The sequence below is a fragment of the Mus caroli genome, chromosome 7 (assembly GCF_900094665.2).
Source record: "Mus caroli chromosome 7, CAROLI_EIJ_v1.1, whole genome shotgun sequence".
In the NCBI taxonomy this organism is placed as follows: domain Eukaryota; kingdom Metazoa; phylum Chordata; class Mammalia; order Rodentia; family Muridae; genus Mus; species Mus caroli.
In genome coordinates, this window is record NC_034576.1 from 102,708,542 (window position 1) to 102,729,345 (window position 20,804).

The following is a 20,804-nucleotide window of genomic DNA, read 5'->3' on the forward strand; positions in this document are numbered from 1 at the left end:
GACTAACTGAATAACTTGGACATGTGCCAGTTGGGCCAGTTGGGTGTTGCATCTGTCCTTCAAGCCCTCCTTGGCCCAACTTCCACTGACCAGTGCTTTGCAGGCACTTCCAGTGTGCCCGAACCTGTGCTGGGGCCTGGGGAGTTTCTATTCTGCAGGCTCTGCCTCTGGGCCATGAAAGAGTTACCTCAGAGGCTGTGTGGCATGGGAAACTATAGAAGGAAGGGTATAAGTGGCTTGTGGACATCGAGGGAAAGGACAGGCAGGCTCTTCTTCTTGTCCCCAGCCCTGTCATTCCCCACTCTGTGGCCTGGAGCCGCCCAGTTCCCAAACTGAGCCGCAGAGCTCCTGTCCCATAGGCTGTCATCCCCACCCCCACTTCGGTGTCTCAGCCCTCCTAGATCTGGTCTGGATGGGCAGGAGGGCAGGGGGAGGGGGAGAATAGGACCTGGGAGCAAGGACCTTGCATTCCAGGAGTTATGGAATGAGGACTCTCTTAAAAACCCCATGTCTCTAAGTGGAGCCTAGAGTTTTTTGATTTCCTACACTGTGGAATTCTGGAACTTTCTGGGATCTTCAGAGGCTCATTCTGTTGTCTCACCACCTAACTTTTCCTACAAAACAAATTTTCTCTATTCCTGATCCCACATTGCTTTGCCTACCCACAGCAGCCCCAAGGTCTAAGAAAGCCCTGGAAGCTGGCTTGCCAAATCTTTGTCAGTGTTTTTATTGATTAGTCTGAGAATATCTTAGACCTCACCCAGAAGGTTCTGTGTGGAGCCTGTGCTCTCTGTCTATCTGTCTGTCTGTCTGTCTGTCTGTCTCTCTCTCTCTCTGTCTGTCTCTGTCTCTGTCTCTCTCTCTCTGTCTCTGTCTCTCTGTCTCTCTCTGTCTGTCTCTGTCTCTGTCTCTCTCTCTCTCTCTCTGTCTCTCTCTCTCTGTCTCTCTCTCTCTCTCTCAGAAGTCCTCTACCCTTCTCTAGCAAGCGTCTCAATGCAGCCTGGTTGGTGTCCCCAGCTGTGGCCTGTCCCACAGACAGCTCCACATCCTGCTTGCTGTTCACAGAGACATCCCCAGGATCCATGCTCGGAGAGGAGAGGCCCCAGCACGCCAGCCCCCACCAGCCTCAGCTCCCCTCTGGGCTTCATCCCTCGCCACTTCCAGTCAGTAGGAATGGGCAGCACAACCATCAAGATTATCTTGAAGGAGAAACATAAAAAAGGTGGGGACAGGACACTCCTCTCATGCGCCAATGGGGTGAGAGCCCCTTGTTCCTGACCTCCCTACTCTGGTTCACCAATCTCAACCTGGCCATGATTATAAACTCAAAAGCAAATAAAACTGAGTGTACCCTTAACTCCCATGTGACAGAGGAGGATGCTGAGAGGCACAGGACTGAGTCAGAGAAAGAACCAGTCCTGTTCTGTAGGGGTGAGGGTGGGCATGTCTCACTAGGTAGTTCAGGCTGTCCTTGAATCTCATCTCAGACTCACCTGTCTCTGGCTTCCAAGTAATATTTTATTGAGCAGCTATTATGTCTTTATTGAGAAGTAGGGGATACAAAATAGAGTCTTTCCCGGTCTCTGCCCCAAAGGGCTCCTAAGACTAGTCGGGGAGATTTGTGAATACATTCGCATGAGACAGGGCTGAGGACAAGACTGCCAAATGAAGGCAGAGCTACTCTGTCAGGTAACAGTGGGGATGACTATGGAAGGGGAGAACAGGGTCCACAGCAGGACTCCCAGACTGGCAGAGAAGGAATGGATGTGGGCTACAGAGCCTCAAATACTGGGCTGTAGTAAGGCAGGGAGGGAGGCAAGGGCCTACTAGAGTTCACACCACCCGTGCTGACAGTTGTTTCTGGTTTTCCTGCCCGGAAAAAGCCAGGTTTGGCTGCCAGGCCAACACTCTCCTTGCCCCACCACAAGAATTTCTTAGGCCAAGGGAGGGCTTTCCATCTTCAGCAAAGCCTAGGTACTGGGAGGGATGTCAGAGTTGGTGCAGGTTTTACCCCTTAGCCTGCACTTCGCACACAGTGTAGCTGGTGTTCCCTCGTTTTGAGCTAGAGACTCTGGCCAGACCAGAGGCATTGACCCGCGTTCCCTCTCCCCTGCTCTCCATGTCCCAGCTTGCACACACAATGGGAAGACATACTCCCATGGGGAGGTGTGGCACCCCACTGTGCTCTCCTTTGGCCCCATGCCCTGCATCCTGTGCACATGTATCGATGGCTACCAGGACTGCCACCGTGTGACCTGCCCCACCCAATATCCCTGCAGTCAACCCAAGAAAGTGGCTGGGAAGTGCTGCAAGATCTGCCCAGGTAGGAGGGATGCTGAGGGCAGGAGAAACGCTGTCCATAGGCACCGGGGTGGGGGTGGGGTGGGGGCTGGGTTCTGGGACCTGGAGTGCTTACACTTAGCCATAGGTGCCCAGGCTGCTAGAAGCTCATGCATAGAGAATGCCAGACTACATGGAGACTCCTAGCATGATGGTGGTAGCTTCGGAGGCTCTTACAGACACAAAATCAAGGGATGTTTTGCATTCTCTGCAGCCACAAAGCATTAGAAGCCTGGACCTTGTGAGACTAGCCAGTGTCGACTGGACACATCACAGACATAGTTTCCCTCTCTTTCAGAGGACGAGGAAGATGACCACAGTGAGGTCATTTCCACCCGGTGTCCCAAGGTACCAGGCCAGTTCCATGTGTACACGTTGGCATCTCTAAGCCCAGACAGCCTACACCGCTTTGTCCTGGAGCATGAAGCCTCTGACCAGGTAGATATGTACATCTGGAAGCTGGTGAAAGGTGAGTGGCCAACTCCTGCTCCCAGCCCCATATGCCTCTGGAACCTTCCTGTCCTCAGCACCCATAGGGGCCTTAAGAAAGCGTTGCTAGTCAGATGCCTCAGCCTCCCTCTAGGAGTAAGAACCCCTGATCCCATTCCTGTTCCTCTGACTTGTGTGATAGCTCTGATAAGCTCGCCAAGGCCCCTGAATGCTCCCTCTCCTGGTCATGGAGGGTTACTGCACCCTTTGAGGCACCGACCTTAAAATCATAGACTCTACTGGTAAGATTGAAACATTGAGCCATGATTCAAAGCTGGGAGAAAAGAAGATTCAGGGCGTGGGGAATGCTGGCTCCTGACTCTGGTGGGATGCCCTGTTCCAGGGAATAGTTTTGCTCTGAGTGACAGTAGAGGCCAGACCACAAGCAGAAGCTATGAAACCAGGCAGACCAAGGTTCAAACTCACCTTTGCTACCTCAAATCTTGGCTCTTTTCATTCTTAGCTGTGTGATCGTGGACAATCACTTAAGCCTCTCTGGACCTCAGTGTTCTCTTCTGTGAATTGGGCAAAGGTGCTCTGGGACCTATGGAATGTGGCAAAAATACCCATATCCCCCTACCACACTGACTAGTTAGAATGGTGGAGAGCTGGGCTTCTATTTAGTAAGAGGGCGGGGGGACTTGATTAACCTCAGAGGGAGGTGCAGAGCCGCAGAGCAGGAGAGGCAGAAGCGGGAACTCTGGTAATCTGAACCTTTAGATCACACTGTTTCCCAGGGCTGGTGCTGGCTACAGCTCTCAGACCACCCACACTCTACACCCTGGCAGGTGCCGGGACAGCAGGAAAGCCCCCGTGTTTGGGAACACACAGCTTGCAGCAGGTGCTTGTGGGGAACTGATGTGGTCAGGGAAGGCTTCCTAGAGTGTGAACCTCTGTAAGTGAGGGGAGCTGGAAGGCCTTGGAGAAGCCACCGAGGCTTCTCAGGCAGAACAGCAGCAGCCCTGTGCTCTGTGATGGGTACACAGAAGGTACCATGTGCGAAGTGCTCCATTTAATCCTCACAAGAGACTTCGTTGTGTGTACTTGGGCCCCATTTCTTTTCTTTTTTTAGATAAAACTAAGTCTGAGAGGCTTAGTAGCTAGAGAGCTCGCCTTGCACACAGGAGGCCCCAGGTTCAAACCCCAGCACAGGATAAACCAGACACAGTGGCACACACCTGTAACCCCAGAAGTGAAGCCATACTTTTATGGTCATTTTCAGATGCATGGAGAATTTGAGAGCAACTTGGGCTACATAGACCTTGTCAGAGGAAGGAAGTGTAGGCTCCATCTAGGACATGACATGACTTGCTTGCAGGCTTAGGGAGGCGTCTGGGAAAGACCAAGAAGGGCCAGGATGACATACAGAGAATGAAGAGACTTATTTTCCATCTCATCATATCACTAGACTCAGCATAAAAGAAACAAGGGGGACCTTCACCTCCACCATGCCAGTCCCTCCTGGCGTGGTGCTCCCCAGTTGCTGCCCCCCCTGAGTCACCTAAATGTTCAGTGACTTCCTCCCTGCCCCAGACCAACACTCCCTGGGCTCATCATCAGAGCTGCCACGTGCAGTTTCCTCCCTCAGAGGGGTGACCACTAAACCTGCTCTAGCAAGGCCACTCCATCTGGGGCCAGCCCAGAGCACCAGCAACATCGGAGCATAACGAGCTCGGGGTTGAGAGCCTGTGAGAGTCTGGAGTTGCCCTTGTCTCCTGATGGCCCCTGGCCCCTGCCCTAGTCCTGTGCAGGTGCCTCCCTCTCAGCCCAGAACAGCTTGGTCCAGAGAAGTTTGGCTTTGCTGTGAGCTGGACTGGCCTATTGCCTGGAACTCACTCACCAGTGCCAAGCTCTGCCTAGGGGGTCACAGGGTCCAGCTGTGCTCAGACTTGACACAGCCATTCAAAAGGGCAAGGAACACATTCAAGACCCCCAGGCCAAAAAGCATCCTTTCTCATAATGCATTATAGACCCCAAGGTGTGTGTGTGTGTGTGTGTGTGTGTGTGTGTGTGTGTGTGTGTGAGTGTATGACTTCCTCCCAACTGCCACCTCTTCTCCCATGTACAGGGAGCATGCAGTGCCAGGCCTGTGCAGGAGGGCCTGTCCCCATCTCATAGAAGTTATTTCTTGCCACTCTGATGTGGCTCCTGGGCCTTTGGAACTACATGCTGGTTCTTGGAATCTAAGCTGGGGCTCCAAGGACAGTGCTGGCTATTTCCTGATCCCTGAAACTCAGTCCCAGCATCCGTGTTTTCTGTTCCCTTCATGGGCCTCACCCTGATCTCTGGATACAGGTCTGGTTTTTTGAGTTCCCCAAGGCAGTGCTGGCTTAGCTGAGACCCTGCTGGCTACATCTGATCTCTCTGGCCAGATGCTGCAGTGCCACCCCACAGAGCATGTGCTTAGACTAGGCCTCAGTGCCATGGTTGTCAAGGGTAGCTTCTCACAAAGTGAAAATATCAGAGGATTCAACTAATCCCTCATTCCTCCCGGGGCCTCGCTAGACTAGACTAGACTAGACTAGACTAGACTAGACTAGACTAGACTAGACTAAATATGTATCTACTCATCTACCTACCCACCCAGCCAGCCAGCCAACCCTAAACTTATCTATCCATCCACCCTTATATCCATTTTTCTACCCATCCACCTATCTACCTATCAATTTATCAACACACCCATCTATCCATCTACCCCACACCCACTACTCATCCATTCACCCATCCATCCACCCCACACCCATTTGTTCATATAACCATCCATCCACCCATTAATACATACACATATACATACATTATTCATAAATACATTCATTCATATACATACATACATACATACATACATACACACATACATGCATGCAAGTATGTATCCACCCTCCTATCCTTCTATCCAGGGAATCATTTATCATACATGCTTCATGCTCTGAACTCAAAGACTTAAGATCTCCAGAATTCCAAGTCTGGGAGAGAATTTGGCAATGTCATGGTGACAGCGCCATAGGAATGGGTGTGTCTGGTCTAGGAAGACTGCTTGGTTGGTAAAGTGCTTTCCTCAAAGCCTGAGAACCTGAGTTCAGCCCCCGAGGCCCTGTGAAAAGCCTGGGAACTGTGGCATACGCTTGTAATCACAGCCCTAGAGAAGAGCAGCCAGACTAGCCTGCCTCATGAGCTCCAGGCCAGCGAAAGACCCTGTCACAAAGGAAAGGGGCAACCTTAGTGAGGATGGTACCCAAGGTTGTCTGTCTGTCCTGTCTTCCATAGTCACACACACATATGTGAACACACATACACACACACACATTTAAAAGAGGAAGGGTAAAATGATAAACAGAACCTAGTGTGATCAGTCCTGCGGAGAGGAGGCTGTGGTCGCCTTCAAGCTGGGTCAGGAAGCCATCCTACTGAGGCTGAGTGGGCGAGTCACTCACTTGCTGACCACAGAAAGCAAGAGCAGAAGGACTGGCATTTGCAAAATCTTGGTTTCCTCCTGGGACCTCAAGTTTTAAGTAGGGATGGGCCACGTTCAAGACACAAAAGCTCCTGTTCTATGATGTCTGAATAAACACGGCTCTGGATTTTTATCATGTGTTGTAGGCTAGAGAAAAGCTTAAATGGTCTACATGGGTCAGCCTCCTCTTCTTTATTTTCCCTTTTATCTCTCCCCCTCCTTTCTTCCCTCCCTTTTCCCTCCCCCTTCCTTCCTTCACTCCCTTTCACTCCCTCCTTCCTTTTCTCCCTGTTTCCTTCCTTCCCTCCCTTCTCCCCCTTTCCTTCCTCCTTTCCTCCTCCCTTCCCTCTTCCCCTCCTTCCTTCCCTCCATCCTCCCCTCCCTCTTCCCCTCCTTTCCTTCCTCTTTTCCCTCCTCCCCTCCCTCCTCCCCTCCTTTCCTCCTCCTGTCTCTCCTTCCTTCTCTCTCTCCTTCCCTCCCTCCCTCCCTCCCCCTTCCCTCCCTCCCTTCTCCCCTCCATCCTTCTTTCCCTACACATGGGCAGATATGAGGATGTTGCTGGTGACAGGGGCAGCAGCAGAGGAGGGGGCTAAAGGAGCAGGTTTTACTTACTGTAGAGGTGACAGGTGGTCAGAGAAGCCAGAACATTTCAATGGTCACCATTAGGATTATGGTTTAAGAAGGACCAGGGCTCTGGTGTACTGATTGAAGAGGGGTGATGGAGTTAGAGAACTGACTGGAACCCTGCAGATTTATCCCACATTAACTTTGTGTCTCCTCAGATTGGGGGCAGGAAGAGGGGGTAGCTGGGCAAGTTGTGAGTGTCACTCCATCCTACCTCCATAGCTCATGCTGTGTCTTCCTGCAGGAATCTACCACTTGGTTCAGATCAAGAGAGTCAGGAAGCAAGATTTCCAGAAAGAGGCTCAGAACTTCCGGCTGCTCACCGGCACCCATGAAGGTGGGACCTTGGGTTAGGTTCCTAAGAGGGCCAGGCCAGGGAGAAGAGCAGAGACAAAGCAGGACCTCTTGGGGAGTTCCCAGACTGTTGGTGTCAGGGGGAGAGGAGGGGGCCTGTCAGCTGCAGACGTCAGTTCCCAGCACAGGAATCCAGTGGGTGTCTGGGCCAGAGATTTCTCAATCCCTGAATGAGAGAGAAAAGGTGAGGTTGAGCAGCTGGCTCTGTCTTGGCCCAGAAGGGTCAGGTCTGAGCTCTCAAGCCCAAGTGTGTCTCATGCCTCTAGACCAGGAGTTCTCAACCTGTGGGTCACGACCCCAAAGAGGTCAGGTATCAGATACTTACATTACAATTCATAACTAGCAAAACTACAGTTATGAAGTAGCAACAAAATAATTCTATAGTTGGGGGTTACCAGAACATGAAGAACTGTATTAAAGGGTCATAAGCATCAGGAAGGGTGAGAACCACTGCTCTAGACTGCCCGTTCCCAGGGAGACCCTTCCAACCACTTTCCTACACCCTCTCATTTGTTCTTCATTACTCTATGAAGATGGACCTGGGTGGTTTTGTGGGGATGGCAGGTCAGGTGACAGATTAAACATTACCGACAGAAGGAAGGAAACTCAACCCCTAAATACAGGGTGTCTGATGGTTAAGTCTCATACAACTATAAAATAGGGACCTCAGCTCTCCACGAGTGGGTCCCAAACCCTGGTCCTCACAGTCTCTCCTGACTCAGGCATTAAAAGGCCCAGTCCCCAACACTGTTGCACACATGCTTGTGAAATGAGTGGCTATACAACACCCCCGTCTCTTCTACCTCCCTCCATGCAGGTTACTGGACCGTCTTCCTAGCCCAGACTCCAGAGCTGAAAGTTACAGCCAGCCCAGACAAAGTGACCAAGACATTATAGCAAGGACCTAAAGAGCTGCAGATACGAGTTTTATTGGTTTTGTTATTATATATTAATAAAGAAGTCGCATTACCCTCTCCCAGTCCAGCCTGTTGACTTCAACACCCTGTTTCCAGGGACCCTTCTGGGCAGATGCCTTTGTCCTGGCTTTGTATGGATGGAAGTAGATTCAGAAGGGGTACAGAGGGGCCTGGCTCCTCACAGCTGCTTCTCATTAGAGCCAGGGATAGCTCTTGCAGCCTCCTCCCAAGCCCTTGTCTCCCAGCACCCTTATCCCCTAAGCCCCCAAGTAGGATGTTTTTATGGGTAGCACCCCCACTCTTCCAGTGGCTTCCTTGCACTAAGCCGAAGAAGAGGAACTAACTTAGTTTGCCAAGTAGTAGTGACCACAACCTCAATGCACTTTCCCCGGGGCCTGGGGCCTTCCTACTGCCAGCCCGGCCAGCCCTACTTCAGGGAATCTGAGTTTAAGGAAGAACTGGAGCAGTAATGTGCCTGGAGGCACAGAGAGGGTTAGTGGCTGGCTAGGACTGGAAGCCAGGGCTCTGGCTCTGGGCTAGCACTCCTTCCCCCATTCTTGCTGCCACACGAACAGCCTCACCTCCAAGGGATCCAAGACTGTAGTCAGATTGCCAAGTTGGCTCGTTGTCTGAGAAGGCCTAACCATTACAGTGAAAGACAAATCCACCATTTATCCTGCCCACGTGTGTAAGCGCTTGCAATGTCCAATATGGTTTATGGCCCGTGACTTCACTTACGTCAAACAATGTAGGATTTACCCCGACTCTGGAGAGGTCTCTCTGAGGCTCCACTAAGACCGTCCATCTCAGAGCCTCACTCACAGTGATGAATAGCCAGGCAGGACCTAATTTGGGTACTCTGCCACTCTGGTAACACTTTCCGGATAGCCAGGCTCAGCCATCCACAAGCCCCTGCTCTCCATTCTCTCAATGCAGGGCAGATAAGATGCAGTATAGAGATCGTGGACAGAGGCCTTCTGGCTGGGGCTGTGTAGTAGCCTAGAGAGCCCCCCTGTTGTCTCTACAGCCTTGGTTTCCACTATACTGTCCCTGAAGTCTGGGAATCTAAGCAGCCACCAATGCCACGTTTATTGGGAATCACTGTCCTGAAACCCCCTTTGCCAGCTGCAACCCATAATATACCCAGGGTACACCCAGAGAGGGGTTGGAAACAGGTTCAGTTAGAAAAACATGTCTGTGGCCTCCCTGACATCTAATAGCGCCTACCTGTCCCTTCTCATGGAGAGTCAACATTTTGGCTGGCTTCCTCACCACAGAGCTTCCTCACCACAAAACACACCTCTGGCGTTCTGAGAGGTGCCAGAGGTGCGTTCTGAGAAGTTCAGGAACCCAGAAGCCCAGCCATTCATAGGGTGTGCTCTGACCATCTTCCTGGCTCTACTGAATGTCTCTTCACCCATGTGTTTCTCATGCTCCCCCTGTCCCCCAACCCCCACCCCAGTGCCAGCATGCATCTTCCCATCTAACATAGAGCAGTCCTGGGTTTCAGGACAGGAATGGTCCCTGGTGTGTTCTTCTTGATCTGGCAGGACAAGCTGCCTTCCTGGCTTATTTAACAGGCATAACTGGAGCCTACAATGTGTGCCCGAAGCCTGCTTTTCATCCCAGCTTTGGGGGAGGGCACATTTTGTACATCAAGCCCTCCTGGCTTTAGTCCAGTCCTTTCTGTTTGAGCAAACACTCATTTTGTACAATGCCAAGCTGCCCCATGGTTTCACACACTTTCTCAGCCACTCTGGGGTAAGCATTATACTAAGCCAATAACAGAACAGGGAGCTGACATTGCCCCTCCCAAGTCTGGAGAAAGAGGACATCAATAAGGATAAAGTGATAGCATCGTGACATCCGAATGATGAAGGAGGTGAAGGAGGGACTTCAGGGTCAATGCCCCTGATCCCAACCGAGGACACTTACACAGGCTTGGAGGACAGGGAAGAGACCAAAGGAATAGTGAATTGACCAGGGGTGGGCAGGGGGTAATGATGGGGAAGCAGAAAACCTGGTGGATGAGAAAAGCAATGGTGAGACGCCCCATTCTTCACCAGTGCCAGACGGTGCAGGGCAGTGAGCAGAAGGAGGTGAGGCTGCCCCTCAGTTGAGAGACCCTGGCTTTACCCCAAGACACAATCTGTGACTACCTGCTAGAGAAGAATGGCCTGGCAGAGCTAGGCAGAAGCCAGGGAGAAACTGTTTTAGGGAGGCCATGGGGACTGACTAGGTATAAAGTTGAGGGAGAGGGAGTGTTGTCATCAGATGGCATCTAAAAGACACACCCACTCACCCACACACACACACACCTGGCACACAAGGAGATAGCCATAGTACTCTGGGCATATTATGGGTTACCTGAAGGTTGAGCTAGAGACAGAAGGTGGGAGCTGTTGTCTTATTGATGATGGCCAAAGCCAGGAGGGGAGGGACCACGGCCTGGGAAAGATCGTAGAATGAAGAGAGAAGGGAGACCTGGACAAAGGCTGGGGCATCTTGCTAGGGGGAGCAGAGGGAAGGCCAGACACCACCATGGAGTTGAGTGAGGCCCTCAGTGGGGGAAAGGGCAATCTTGTGGCCGGGGTGACCATTAGTGTCAGTTGAAAGGCAGAAGCTGTGTTGGGGGAACCTGAAGTGGTATCTGGGAAGTGAGGAAACAGACTTTTAATAAATTTGGCAATAAAGAAGAGATGCAGGAGCGTGGCAGGGGATTCCAAGGATCACCTGCAGCCTGGAGGTCCGTGATACCCACTCCACCATTCGTCTATGTTCATATTTGTCTCTCATCTGCTTCCTGGAAGACCCCAGTGAGGTGGAGATTTCTATACATGCACATGGATGAGGAAAGGAGAACCCAGGGAATGAGAAGAAGAGCTGAGAGTGAACGGAGGAATGTGGATTCCAGCCCCCATATACCAAGCTGTGGTCTTGGGGAGGTCACGGCGCTGCCTCCCACCCTGCCCCCACAGACCTGAGCCTAGAGCCCTATTCCATTGGCCCATCCCTGCAGCCTTCTAGCCCAGAGCTGGCTCATTTACTGTGATGCCTCCAGGTTTCTTGGGGCCACTTCCTCTTCTCTTCCTCCTGAGGCTGCCACACCACCTTGGCCTATCCCTCCAGGGATGCTGGGCTCTGAGAAATGGCGGTGTTTCTGAGAATCGAGAGGTGGTCTGTGGTTTGGAGCTGCCTCAGGTGTAAGGGAAGGCCCGGGGTCACACTGGGCACAATGGCACCTCTCTCTAGGACTGGCTTAGAAACCCACTTTTCCTCACCCTAGTCCCTGGAAGGCACCCCTACTTGACTTCTTCCTCCTCAGAGTCTGTATGGAAGAAGAGTGGGAACTGCTATCCCGTGTGGCTAAGGCTGGCAAGGACTGTGCCAGTGTGGGTCTCTATGTACATGGGCTGGTGTAGGTCTCTGTACATATGCCCTTCTGTGCACAGAGAAGCTTTCTAGAATTAACTGGGATCTGGACCTTCTGCTTGGGCTGATGTAATGACCACGTGATATCTGCTTTTACTCGCAGTCTCCCTTTACCCCACTCTGGTGCAAATCACACAACGTGCCTAAGGTCAAAGGGCAATGAGCCCACTCAGAGGCTGTGACTAAAAGGTTCAGGTTGTTACAACCTGCTCACAGTTCCCTGCCACCAGCCTTTCCCTTCCCACCCACTTCACCCTGCTAGAAAGTTCTACCTATCAGCCCAGGCGACCCTTTTCAAAGCATCACTCCACCAGCACTCTCCTCCATTAAAGTTGTCTCTCCAGGACTTCTCACAGCCCTTAGGGAGCACTAAAGCCCTCTGTGTTCTGCGTTCACTAAAGTCCTCTTGATGACTTCTGCTATGTCTTCAACACAAGCCCCTTGCTTGTTACAAGTCTGTGGGGACCAGGGAGTGGAATGTCATGGTTTGAATGAGAATGGCCCCATAGACTCATAGACTTGAGTGCTTGGGTCCCAGTTAGTAGAACTGTTTGGGAAGGATTGGGAGGTGTGGCCGTGTTTGGAGAGATGTGTCACTGAGAGTGGGCTTTGAAGTTTTAAAAGCCTATGTCAAGCCGGATCATCCCTCTCCCCCTCCCTCTCCCTCTCCCACTCCCCCCCCCGCCCCCGGACTCGAAGGAACATATAAGTGCTCAATAAATGTCTGTTGCATCCTTGTTGTTACTCAGCACCAGGGCTGCTACACTCACAATGGCTGCCACATTCACTGTTAGGACCCCACATTCATAGGGCCCAGGCAGCAGTGCAAACAGATTCTGTATTTCTCAAATATTTAAAACTTGATAGTCAAACTAACCAACAACCCCACATGTCTTATCTTCCATCCTTAACAATATATCTTTTGAATGACCCTGAAGACCAACTTCAAATACAAAATTTTCTGGCTTCTATGAATTCCTTGGCAGCACAGGAAAGAACCAAGCCTTGCTCCCTGGCTCTCCCTTCTGCTTTGATTCTTTATCTTCTTTGTTTGGAGAGGGTGATACCCAGACTGGTCTCGAACTCATAATCCTCCTTCCTTTCCCAACTGCTGAGATTACATCATCCATGACTCACCATACCGACAACCCTTTTTCTTCAGGTTCTAGCTCTGCTCACAGGTGGGACTGCCCCAGCCTGCATCCTAGAACAACGTTAGAACATATCCATAGATGTTTGTATTCACATGGGGTCACACAGCCCTCATCACTCCTTTAAACCTGGGAGAAGTCACCTGTACCAACAGAATGAAACTGGGATGGTGACTTCTAACCAAGATGCATGCTTTTGGAGCTCTGAGTCAGTCACATAGTACCAATGACTCCATGGCAGGCTGTCACACTATGAGAAAGCCAAGCCGCTTGGAGAGGTATTTCTAGATTCTCTAGTCGCCAGGTCCAACTGAACATCAATCAGGTTAACTAACAAAAACAATAGCCCAGCTTTGTGACTATCAGGCCCAGGCACAGTGGGCACAGACAATGCATTCATATTGGTTAGTCCCAGCTCTTTGGTGTGTGTGTGTGTGTGTGTGTGTGTGTTTGTGTGTGTGTGTTGGAGTGGGGGGTGTTGGATAGTGATTTGTTATGCAGCAAAAGCAAATGAGACTTGTCCGCATTCCACCCAAGCCCTGCTATCCCCTGCTGTAGCCATTGGTCCCTCTGAGAACAGGGGAGAATCCCACTGTCTGCAGATTCTGTTCTCTGGTTTCTGAGTGTGACCTTTGATGGGGGGCGGTGCCACTCCTTTCCAGGAGCTCCTGACACTTCTGATGCTACAGGGTACAACTGAGAAAATGTCAGTATGGGGCCGAGGATGGGGTTCTTCTGCTGTGGCGGGAGTTAACAGTAGATAACAGCTTAATGACTTACCTCAGCTCTCAGTGGCTGACAGGCTGACCTTCTAGACCAGAGCATGGCCACAGAGATAGACATGGATGGATTTAAGAACATCATCTAAATTGAAGACTCTCTCTCCCTCAACAGGTAAGAAAAGAGATGGCCTCAGGGTTCCTGCCATTGCGGATGTGCTCTAGCCAGTCAGTCCCCCCACGTGTGACACCTCCCATCCCTTGTTGTTATCATAGACACTGGTTCCTACTTCCAGGTGATCTCCCAGGTTAGAAAACCAGAGAATGCACACACACACACACACACACACACACACACACACACTCCCCTGGCACCAATGGCCCTTAGGCAGCGGTCGAGTGTATGTGACCAACATTCCAGGTCCTTCCCACTGGTGTCAGCAGCTGAGGAGTCACCAGCGCCTTCCCCCAGAGCTTCTCTTCAAGACTGAGCCCAGCTCCACTTTGTAGGACTTGGCTTGAATGATCCCCATCCTCCCTCCGCTTCCCAGCCCTCCTCCCCTCTACACGGTCACTGGTTCACCTTAGAAACACCTCCTAATGCTTCACTTTCCCCAGAGGCCTCAGCTCAACCTGATCTAGGGATCCCAGCAAAAGGCTTTCTAGCCTGCAGCCTCTAACAGACCCAGGTCCCGTGTTAATTCTGATTGTAATTTGCTTAAATTAGGAAACACCAAGGGGAAAAAAAGCAAAAAACAAAAAACAAAAACACCAACGGGGATGGCCAGATGGCTGAGTGGGTAAAGGAGCTTGCTGCCAAGGCTGACCTCCTGAGTTTGATCCCTGAGCCACAAATGTGACAGAAGAACTGACTCCTAAACATTGTTTTCTGACCTCTGGGTACACACTGAGGTCACACACTCTCCACTAAATGCAGGTTGAAAGAAAGACCAATGGATCCAGGGTGTTAAGGGAACCCATCTTTGGGGTGTGTCTGTGAGAACGTCTCCAGGGAGGTTTAACTGTTTTGTTTTTGTCTTATTTTTGTCAACTTTACACAAACTCCATTCATCTGGAGAGAACCTTCATTGAGAAAATGCCTTCATCAGATTGGCCTATAGGCAAATCTGTGGGCATTTTCTTGGTTAATGATTTATGTGGGAGGGCCCAGGCCACCCGCTGTAGGTTGTGCCTATACTCAGGGCAGGTAGTTCTGGAATATGAATATGTGTGTGTGTGTGTGTGTATATATATATATATATATATATATATATATATGAAAAAGCAAGCTGAGGCTGAGTTGGCCATGGGCATTATGCCATTAAGCAGCACATCTCCATGGTCTCTGCCTCAGTTCCTGCCTCTAGGTTCCTGCCCTGCTTGGGTTCCTACCTTGGCTTCCCTCAATAATGGACTGTGATCTATACTTGTAAGCCAACTAAAGTCTCTCCTCTCCAAGTTGCTTTTGGTCATGGTCTTTATCATAGCAATAGAACTCTTAACTAAACACAAGGTCATTCACTGAACCTGGAGCTCACCAATTTGATCAGAATGGCTGGCCAAGAACCCCCCGGGGACAGGACTGTTTCAGCTGGGGTTACAGACGCTGTTATGCAAGTTTTTACGCTGTCTGAGGTAAGACCACCGGTCCTTATCCCCAGTTTAAACAAGCATTCCAGGTAGGCAGACCCAAAGAAGCCTCTAAGAGCACAGGAACTGAATCTGTCAAGATCACTACCTGTGATCCAACCTGACACAGTTTGTTTTCTTCCTATGGTGGCTGCTCTGACCCTTCTCAGAGCTCTTCTAAACTCACTGCCAAGCCTCCAGACTCCCATAACCAGACATAGTAGAGGGACTCCCCAAAGCTCAAATCTGACTTTCTTGCTCGGGGTCCATGGCCTGCCCATGCATCTCCCCCACCTGGTGGTCAGACATTATTTCACTTTTCCCACTGCCTAGCTGCTCTAGCCAGTGTCCAACAGCATCTCCTTATCCTCCCAAGATGCAGCCTCGTCTTCGGGCGCTTATACTAGCTCACCTGTCAGCCCTCTATCTTCCTACCCAGTCACACTTCAGGGCTGGCTGGTTGTAGTGAGTGCTGTGATAACAGGAAAAGTGAGGAGGCTCAGCGCATGGATCACTTGCTCTAGAGGCAAGACTCGAACTCCTCCACTGCCCGCTGCTGCCAGCAGGGTGCTCGGAGCCCGGGACAGGGGGCGGGGGTCGGGGCACGGGCGCAGAAGAACACGGGCTTTGATTCGTGACTCCGGCGTGGACCCAGACGCTAATTAAAATCGCCTGGGCCGCGGGGGCGGCGGGGCGGGCACAAAGCCCGCTTTGACCTGGCGGCACAGGCCAGGCTTGTGGGACGTGTTTGTTTTTGCTCGTAAAGCACAGCGGCCCAGCGGAGCCTGGCGAGGGCCCCTGAGGCCATGGCTGTCCTCCCTGCCTGCTCCCAGCAAGCCCCAGCGGCCAGCAGGAGCTTGTGTGCTCCCAGCCTCAGTTTCCCCCTCCATTGACCGGTAACGATGAAAACATGGCATTGTTAACTTTGAAGATTACAAAGTTTCAGCCCCCGACCTAAAGCTCTTCTCACTCTACTGATGTGGACTTCAGTAGAGAGTGAGCACCTCACCGGAGGTCACAGGGGTCGAAGTGAAAGAGCCAGGGCTGGAATCCAGACTCTCAAAGCCACCGGAAGCTGCCTCTCCAAAGAGGGAGAGCTAGAAAGGGCCAGCTGGCAACAGGAAGGTGGGATTCAGCAAGGAGGCGTTTCCTGCTCACCTCCCATCAAGCTGTCCATCTGTCCATCCAAGTGAGCTCCCCAGGGTGGGTGTTCCTGCAGAGGACTAGACAGAATTCCCTGGAGCCCTCAGGCTCCTTCCAGCCCCATCTTTGGGGCTTCTGGCTGCACACCAGCAGCAACTGCTCTGGTGGAGAGGCACTCGACTGTTAGGTTGGGTGAGGGGGAATATGGGTGCGCCTTCGTGGTGCAGGTTTGTGTGGATGTGTGGAAACCAGGAAAAGATGGGAACTGCCGTGGTTGGAGGGATGCCTTGGCTGCAACGGTCATTCCCTGAAGTAGGGAGCCTGGGGTCTCCTCTTACCCTCAGCCTTCCAGCTTGCCCTGTGGGACTCTAGTACCACTTTGACCTGGCTTTGACGTACTGGTCAGCCCTCAGCTCAGAACGGGCTGTGATTTCCCAGCACCCCCAACCCCACCCCTTCCCTTTGGAATAGCCATCCTAGGGTACGGACAGGCTCAATGTCTGTCCTTCATGGCAGACAAGAAGCCCCAGGGTGGGACTGTAAAGGCTTGCCAGCCCACCCTCCCTACCATGGTCATATTCTCCTTCATAAGCTGGCGCAGAAAGATCCACTCTGCCTTGGGCCAGGGCTTAGCCTACGCTGCCACAGCTCAGTCAAGGCCTGGCAAGGGGCTTTGGGATACGTTGGGAGTCTTCAGAGAATAACAGGAGACTGCTAAGGAGGCTCAGGCTCACTGAGGAAACCAGGGACAAAGTGAATGACAATCCCCATCATTGAGTTGGGCAACAACTGAGATGTCCCGTGCTTGGTCCCTGCCACCTCTCAAACTAAGTCCTCCCCTGGTCCCTCTCACTTGAGCACTGAGCATCTGCGTCCCCTCCCTCCTCCCCACCCCCACTGGCCCAAAGTCTGCAGATGGAAGCCTGGAGAGGGGTCTGATCCCAGCCACCTGTGAGGAGGAGGACAAGAAGAGGAGGAGGGGGAGGAGGCAGCCAGAGGGAGGACTTCTCAAGACTCTCTCCCTCCCTAAGTCCCAAGAGCCAGGGCTTGGACAGAGACACTATTAACACAAAATTTGCAAACACGACTTCTAAAAATAGCTCAGGCTGGCAAGGCCCACCTGGCACAGACTGCACCTTTGCGGCTGCTGGCCTGTTCCCCTCTGCACGCTGGCCACCAGTCTGTCAGCAAACATGTCACTCTACCCTCCCCGACCCATGGTCAAGGGGCCACTGCAGCTCTGGAGGTGGGAACGTGAGACTTGTCCCAAGCTGCTAAGGAGGGGGAGGACTTGTGGGCGTAGGAGGTAGGGATCATCTCATCTGCTGCCTGCAAGGAGTGCTGGAGGTGGGGTGGGGAGTCCAGAAAGGCTCAAAACAGCATTTAAAGGAAAAGGATCCCCAAGACGAAGTTCTCGGCGTGAAGGAGATTTATTTATTTATTTATTTATTTATTGTCCTATAGGGACAGAAGACAGGGATAAGGGACAAAGACAGGAGACAGAGGAAGAGGGAGAAGAGAAAGGGAACAAGGGATAGGGGGAAGGGGTATTTGTCCTGGAGGGGGACAAAGGACTGCCTTTGGATAGAGGGGAGACAGATGTGGCCCATAGAAAAATGGCTGTTTATAAAGGAAAAGATGGGAACTGCCGTGGTTGGAGGGATGTCTTGGCTGCAACGGGGGAACACCTTAGGATGAGGCGTTTAATTTTAGCTGGACCTGTTAATTCAGGAAGCCAAAGGGGGCTTTGACTGCTGCATTTGAACACGTTGATAGCTGGACCTTGACGGTCAGTGTCAGGAGGAGGAAGTATCCAAATGAGGGACTAGACCTTGGTGGTAGCTTTAGGAATGCAATCTAAAGGTTTTTTTAGCAAGGCAGAGGTGATGGGGAGAAGGCCTGCCAGAGCCATGCTCGCCACTTCTGAGCTAGCCAGAGTCCCTTCAGACCTTACAAAGGAACCTGGTCCGATCCAAGTAGAAAACACCCAGAAACAGAGGTCAGAGCTGGGAGGTTGATCCCATTATCATACGGACCTAAGCTGCTGGTGTAACCTGCCAGGTCCCTCAAGCCAGTGGCAGAAGTGCCATAGAACCCAGGTCTGCTGGCCTGATACGGTTTCCAGCAGGCCCCATTGGCTACCCTCTCTGCCGGCGGATGGAATGACCACCATTAATAACAAGTCTCAAAATGCTCCTTCTCCATCATCTACTTTCTGAGCACCTACTGTGTGCCAGACACTGGGCTCATGGAGGTGAACTAGACAGACAGGCTCCCGCTTTTCAGTAAATTCCATTACAGTCTCCTGGCAAGAATGATTCAGAGGAGCGAGCGCAATCCCCTGTGTGCCCTGGGGCTCTTATAGAAGCAGAGCCAGTGTGGGTTTCCTAGTGTGGGGCTTATGCTCCGTTGTCAACTTGTTTGGGTTTAGAATCATTAAAAGAGATAGGTCTCTGAGCATGCCTGTAAGAGCATTCCAGAACGGTGTAGGTGGGAAGACCCACCCTGAATGTGGGTGGCATTGTCCCATGCGCTGGGGTCCTTGACTGACTGGAAAGAAAGAAGTGAGCTGAACCCCAGGCATTTGTCTGTGTCTGCTTCCTGGTACGGTACAGCCACCTCACACACTGCTCACCCCATGAATTCTTTACCTCAAACTGTGAGCTCAATTAGCCCCCTCCCTCCTTAACTGGTCTGTCAGTACGATGTCAAAGAGATAAGAAGAGGAACAAACATATCCAGGTTACAGTGGAGGGCAACAGGGATTTGGGAAGCTAATAACTTGCCCAAGGTCATACAGCAAAGTTGGAACTGGACACACACACACACACACAGCTCTGTAGGTCTCCATCTCCCTTGTTGGAGGAAAGTAGTCACTTGCTTCTGGGAGTCTCCTCTTCAGGACACCCTCTTGGATTATAGCTACAAGATCTCTGGAGTCCTGTGATCAGAATAGTCAGACCCCCCCCACACACACACACACCCTACAATCCTTGCTTTGGGTAGGGATGTGTAAGTAGGCCCTCCGTTCCCCTCTGATAGTTCTTCATTAGATAGCATCAATCCAGCTAGCTCCCAGTAATCCATCAAGCCAGACACGTATGCTCTCCCCTAGTGTGGAGAGAGAAGCTGACTGCAATCTTTTCTGCCTGTTAAATGTTGAGTAGGCCAGAAGATATAAGGACATGTGACCTCCCTCAAGAATCTCCAGCTATGGGGGGGTGGGGGTCATTCTCAACAGCTCTGGGTCATTAGCCACAGACTCAGATAAAGGTCAGGGTGATGACATGGGTACTAGCCACTCCCTTTTCACATCAAGGTGAATTCTCTTCAGGGCATTCATCCCAGGTGGCCTTTTGCATAGCTGCTGACTATTCTCTATGCTCATGGGGCATATCGGTACATACATGCCTCCCATGTGCTGCCCACAACTTCCCAGAACTCTGTAGAGCAATATTTGCCTCAAGTGTACCCCTCTATGACATGCTATGGGCAACCCTGTGCTCTGACAGAATACCCCGAGTTGGGGGGGAACCAGTTGCCCCATTGTTAGCTGACTTCTGGCCCTGGCATCCATCTCTGGAGTCCTTCTGCCTCCCCTGACTGTTCCCCTGTCTCCCTGGTACCTGTGTGGCTTTCTTCTCTTGAACCACTGGACTGAGCTGAAAGGAAGGAGTCCCAACCACTGTGAACTTCAGGCTATCCTAGAGAAGCCATGCACTTACCTCTCCCAAACTCAACTCTCCCACTTAGAAATCAGGGAGACCAATCCCCATTTCTCCATGTCTTCCCACAGAACGTGAAACTGGCAAGGGGGTGGGGGTTGGGAGAGTAAGATGAGATCACAAATTGGACAGTGCACAGAGACTGGGCATCCATTTACAAGTGACTCATTACAGATGAGCTCACCCCTGTGGAAACACCAAATGGCAACTTCTGCCCTCCTTCAGGCTAAGATGCAGTTGTTTGGCCTCTGGACACAGAAAAGCCCCTCTTGAGTATCCAGCCCCATTTGGGGTAGGCAAGAGAGTGAGACCCCCAACTCAAGCCTCCAAGAATTCACAGTCTGTCTTGAAAAGATCGGTTCACTTAGTCACCACTACTTTCTGGGTCACCTTCACAATGGCATTCCTTCTCCGTGTGCCTGCGTTGTATGACTTTTCCTGGGGAGACATGAACAAATGTCTACTCACCCCAGATAGGGCACCAAAGACAGACCAAAGAAATGATTCCAATCAAGGCTAGCTGTGAGTTTATGGGGGTTACATAGGGAAGTGTGGGTGACTCAAAGGCAGCTGCAGACAGCTTGCAGACAGCTCTGATGGTCTGAGAGTCTCTTTTCCCCTGTAGTAATTGGTCACTGCTGTATGACCTTCAGGACAAGCCATGTGACTGTAAGCTGGGTCTGTGTCTTGTAAGTTCCTGTACACTAGGGGTCTTAATAGAACGTTTCGATTTTGAGTAAACAGCCTGATACATGTTTCACAGCCTCATCAGCGCTAGGGGACTGTCCTTAGTCCTCAGACCACAGCGGAGCAGAATGAATCTCAAGAAA

At 51.5% G+C, this 20,804-nt stretch overlaps 1 protein-coding gene across 2 annotated transcripts in view; it reads left to right on the forward strand.

Moving 5' to 3' along the window:
- Positions 1-8,234, forward strand: part of Chrdl2 (chordin like 2) — a 29,455-nt gene extending 21,221 nt beyond the window's left edge. Inside the window, exons 7-11 of one of the 2 annotated variants that reach the window (XM_021168290.1) lie at positions 1,066-1,222; positions 2,129-2,323; positions 2,639-2,809; positions 7,149-7,241; positions 8,076-8,232. In XM_021168290.1, coding sequence (XP_021023949.1) covers positions 1,066-1,222; positions 2,129-2,323; positions 2,639-2,809; positions 7,149-7,241; positions 8,076-8,155 — 696 coding nt within the window. In that variant the 3' untranslated portion in view covers positions 8,156-8,232. Of the gene's footprint in view, positions 1-1,065; positions 1,223-2,128; positions 2,324-2,638; positions 2,810-7,148; positions 7,242-8,075 lie in introns of both variants that reach the window. The other variant, XM_021168289.1, reaches the window with a different exon arrangement.
- Positions 8,235-20,804: the final 12,570 nt, after the last annotated feature.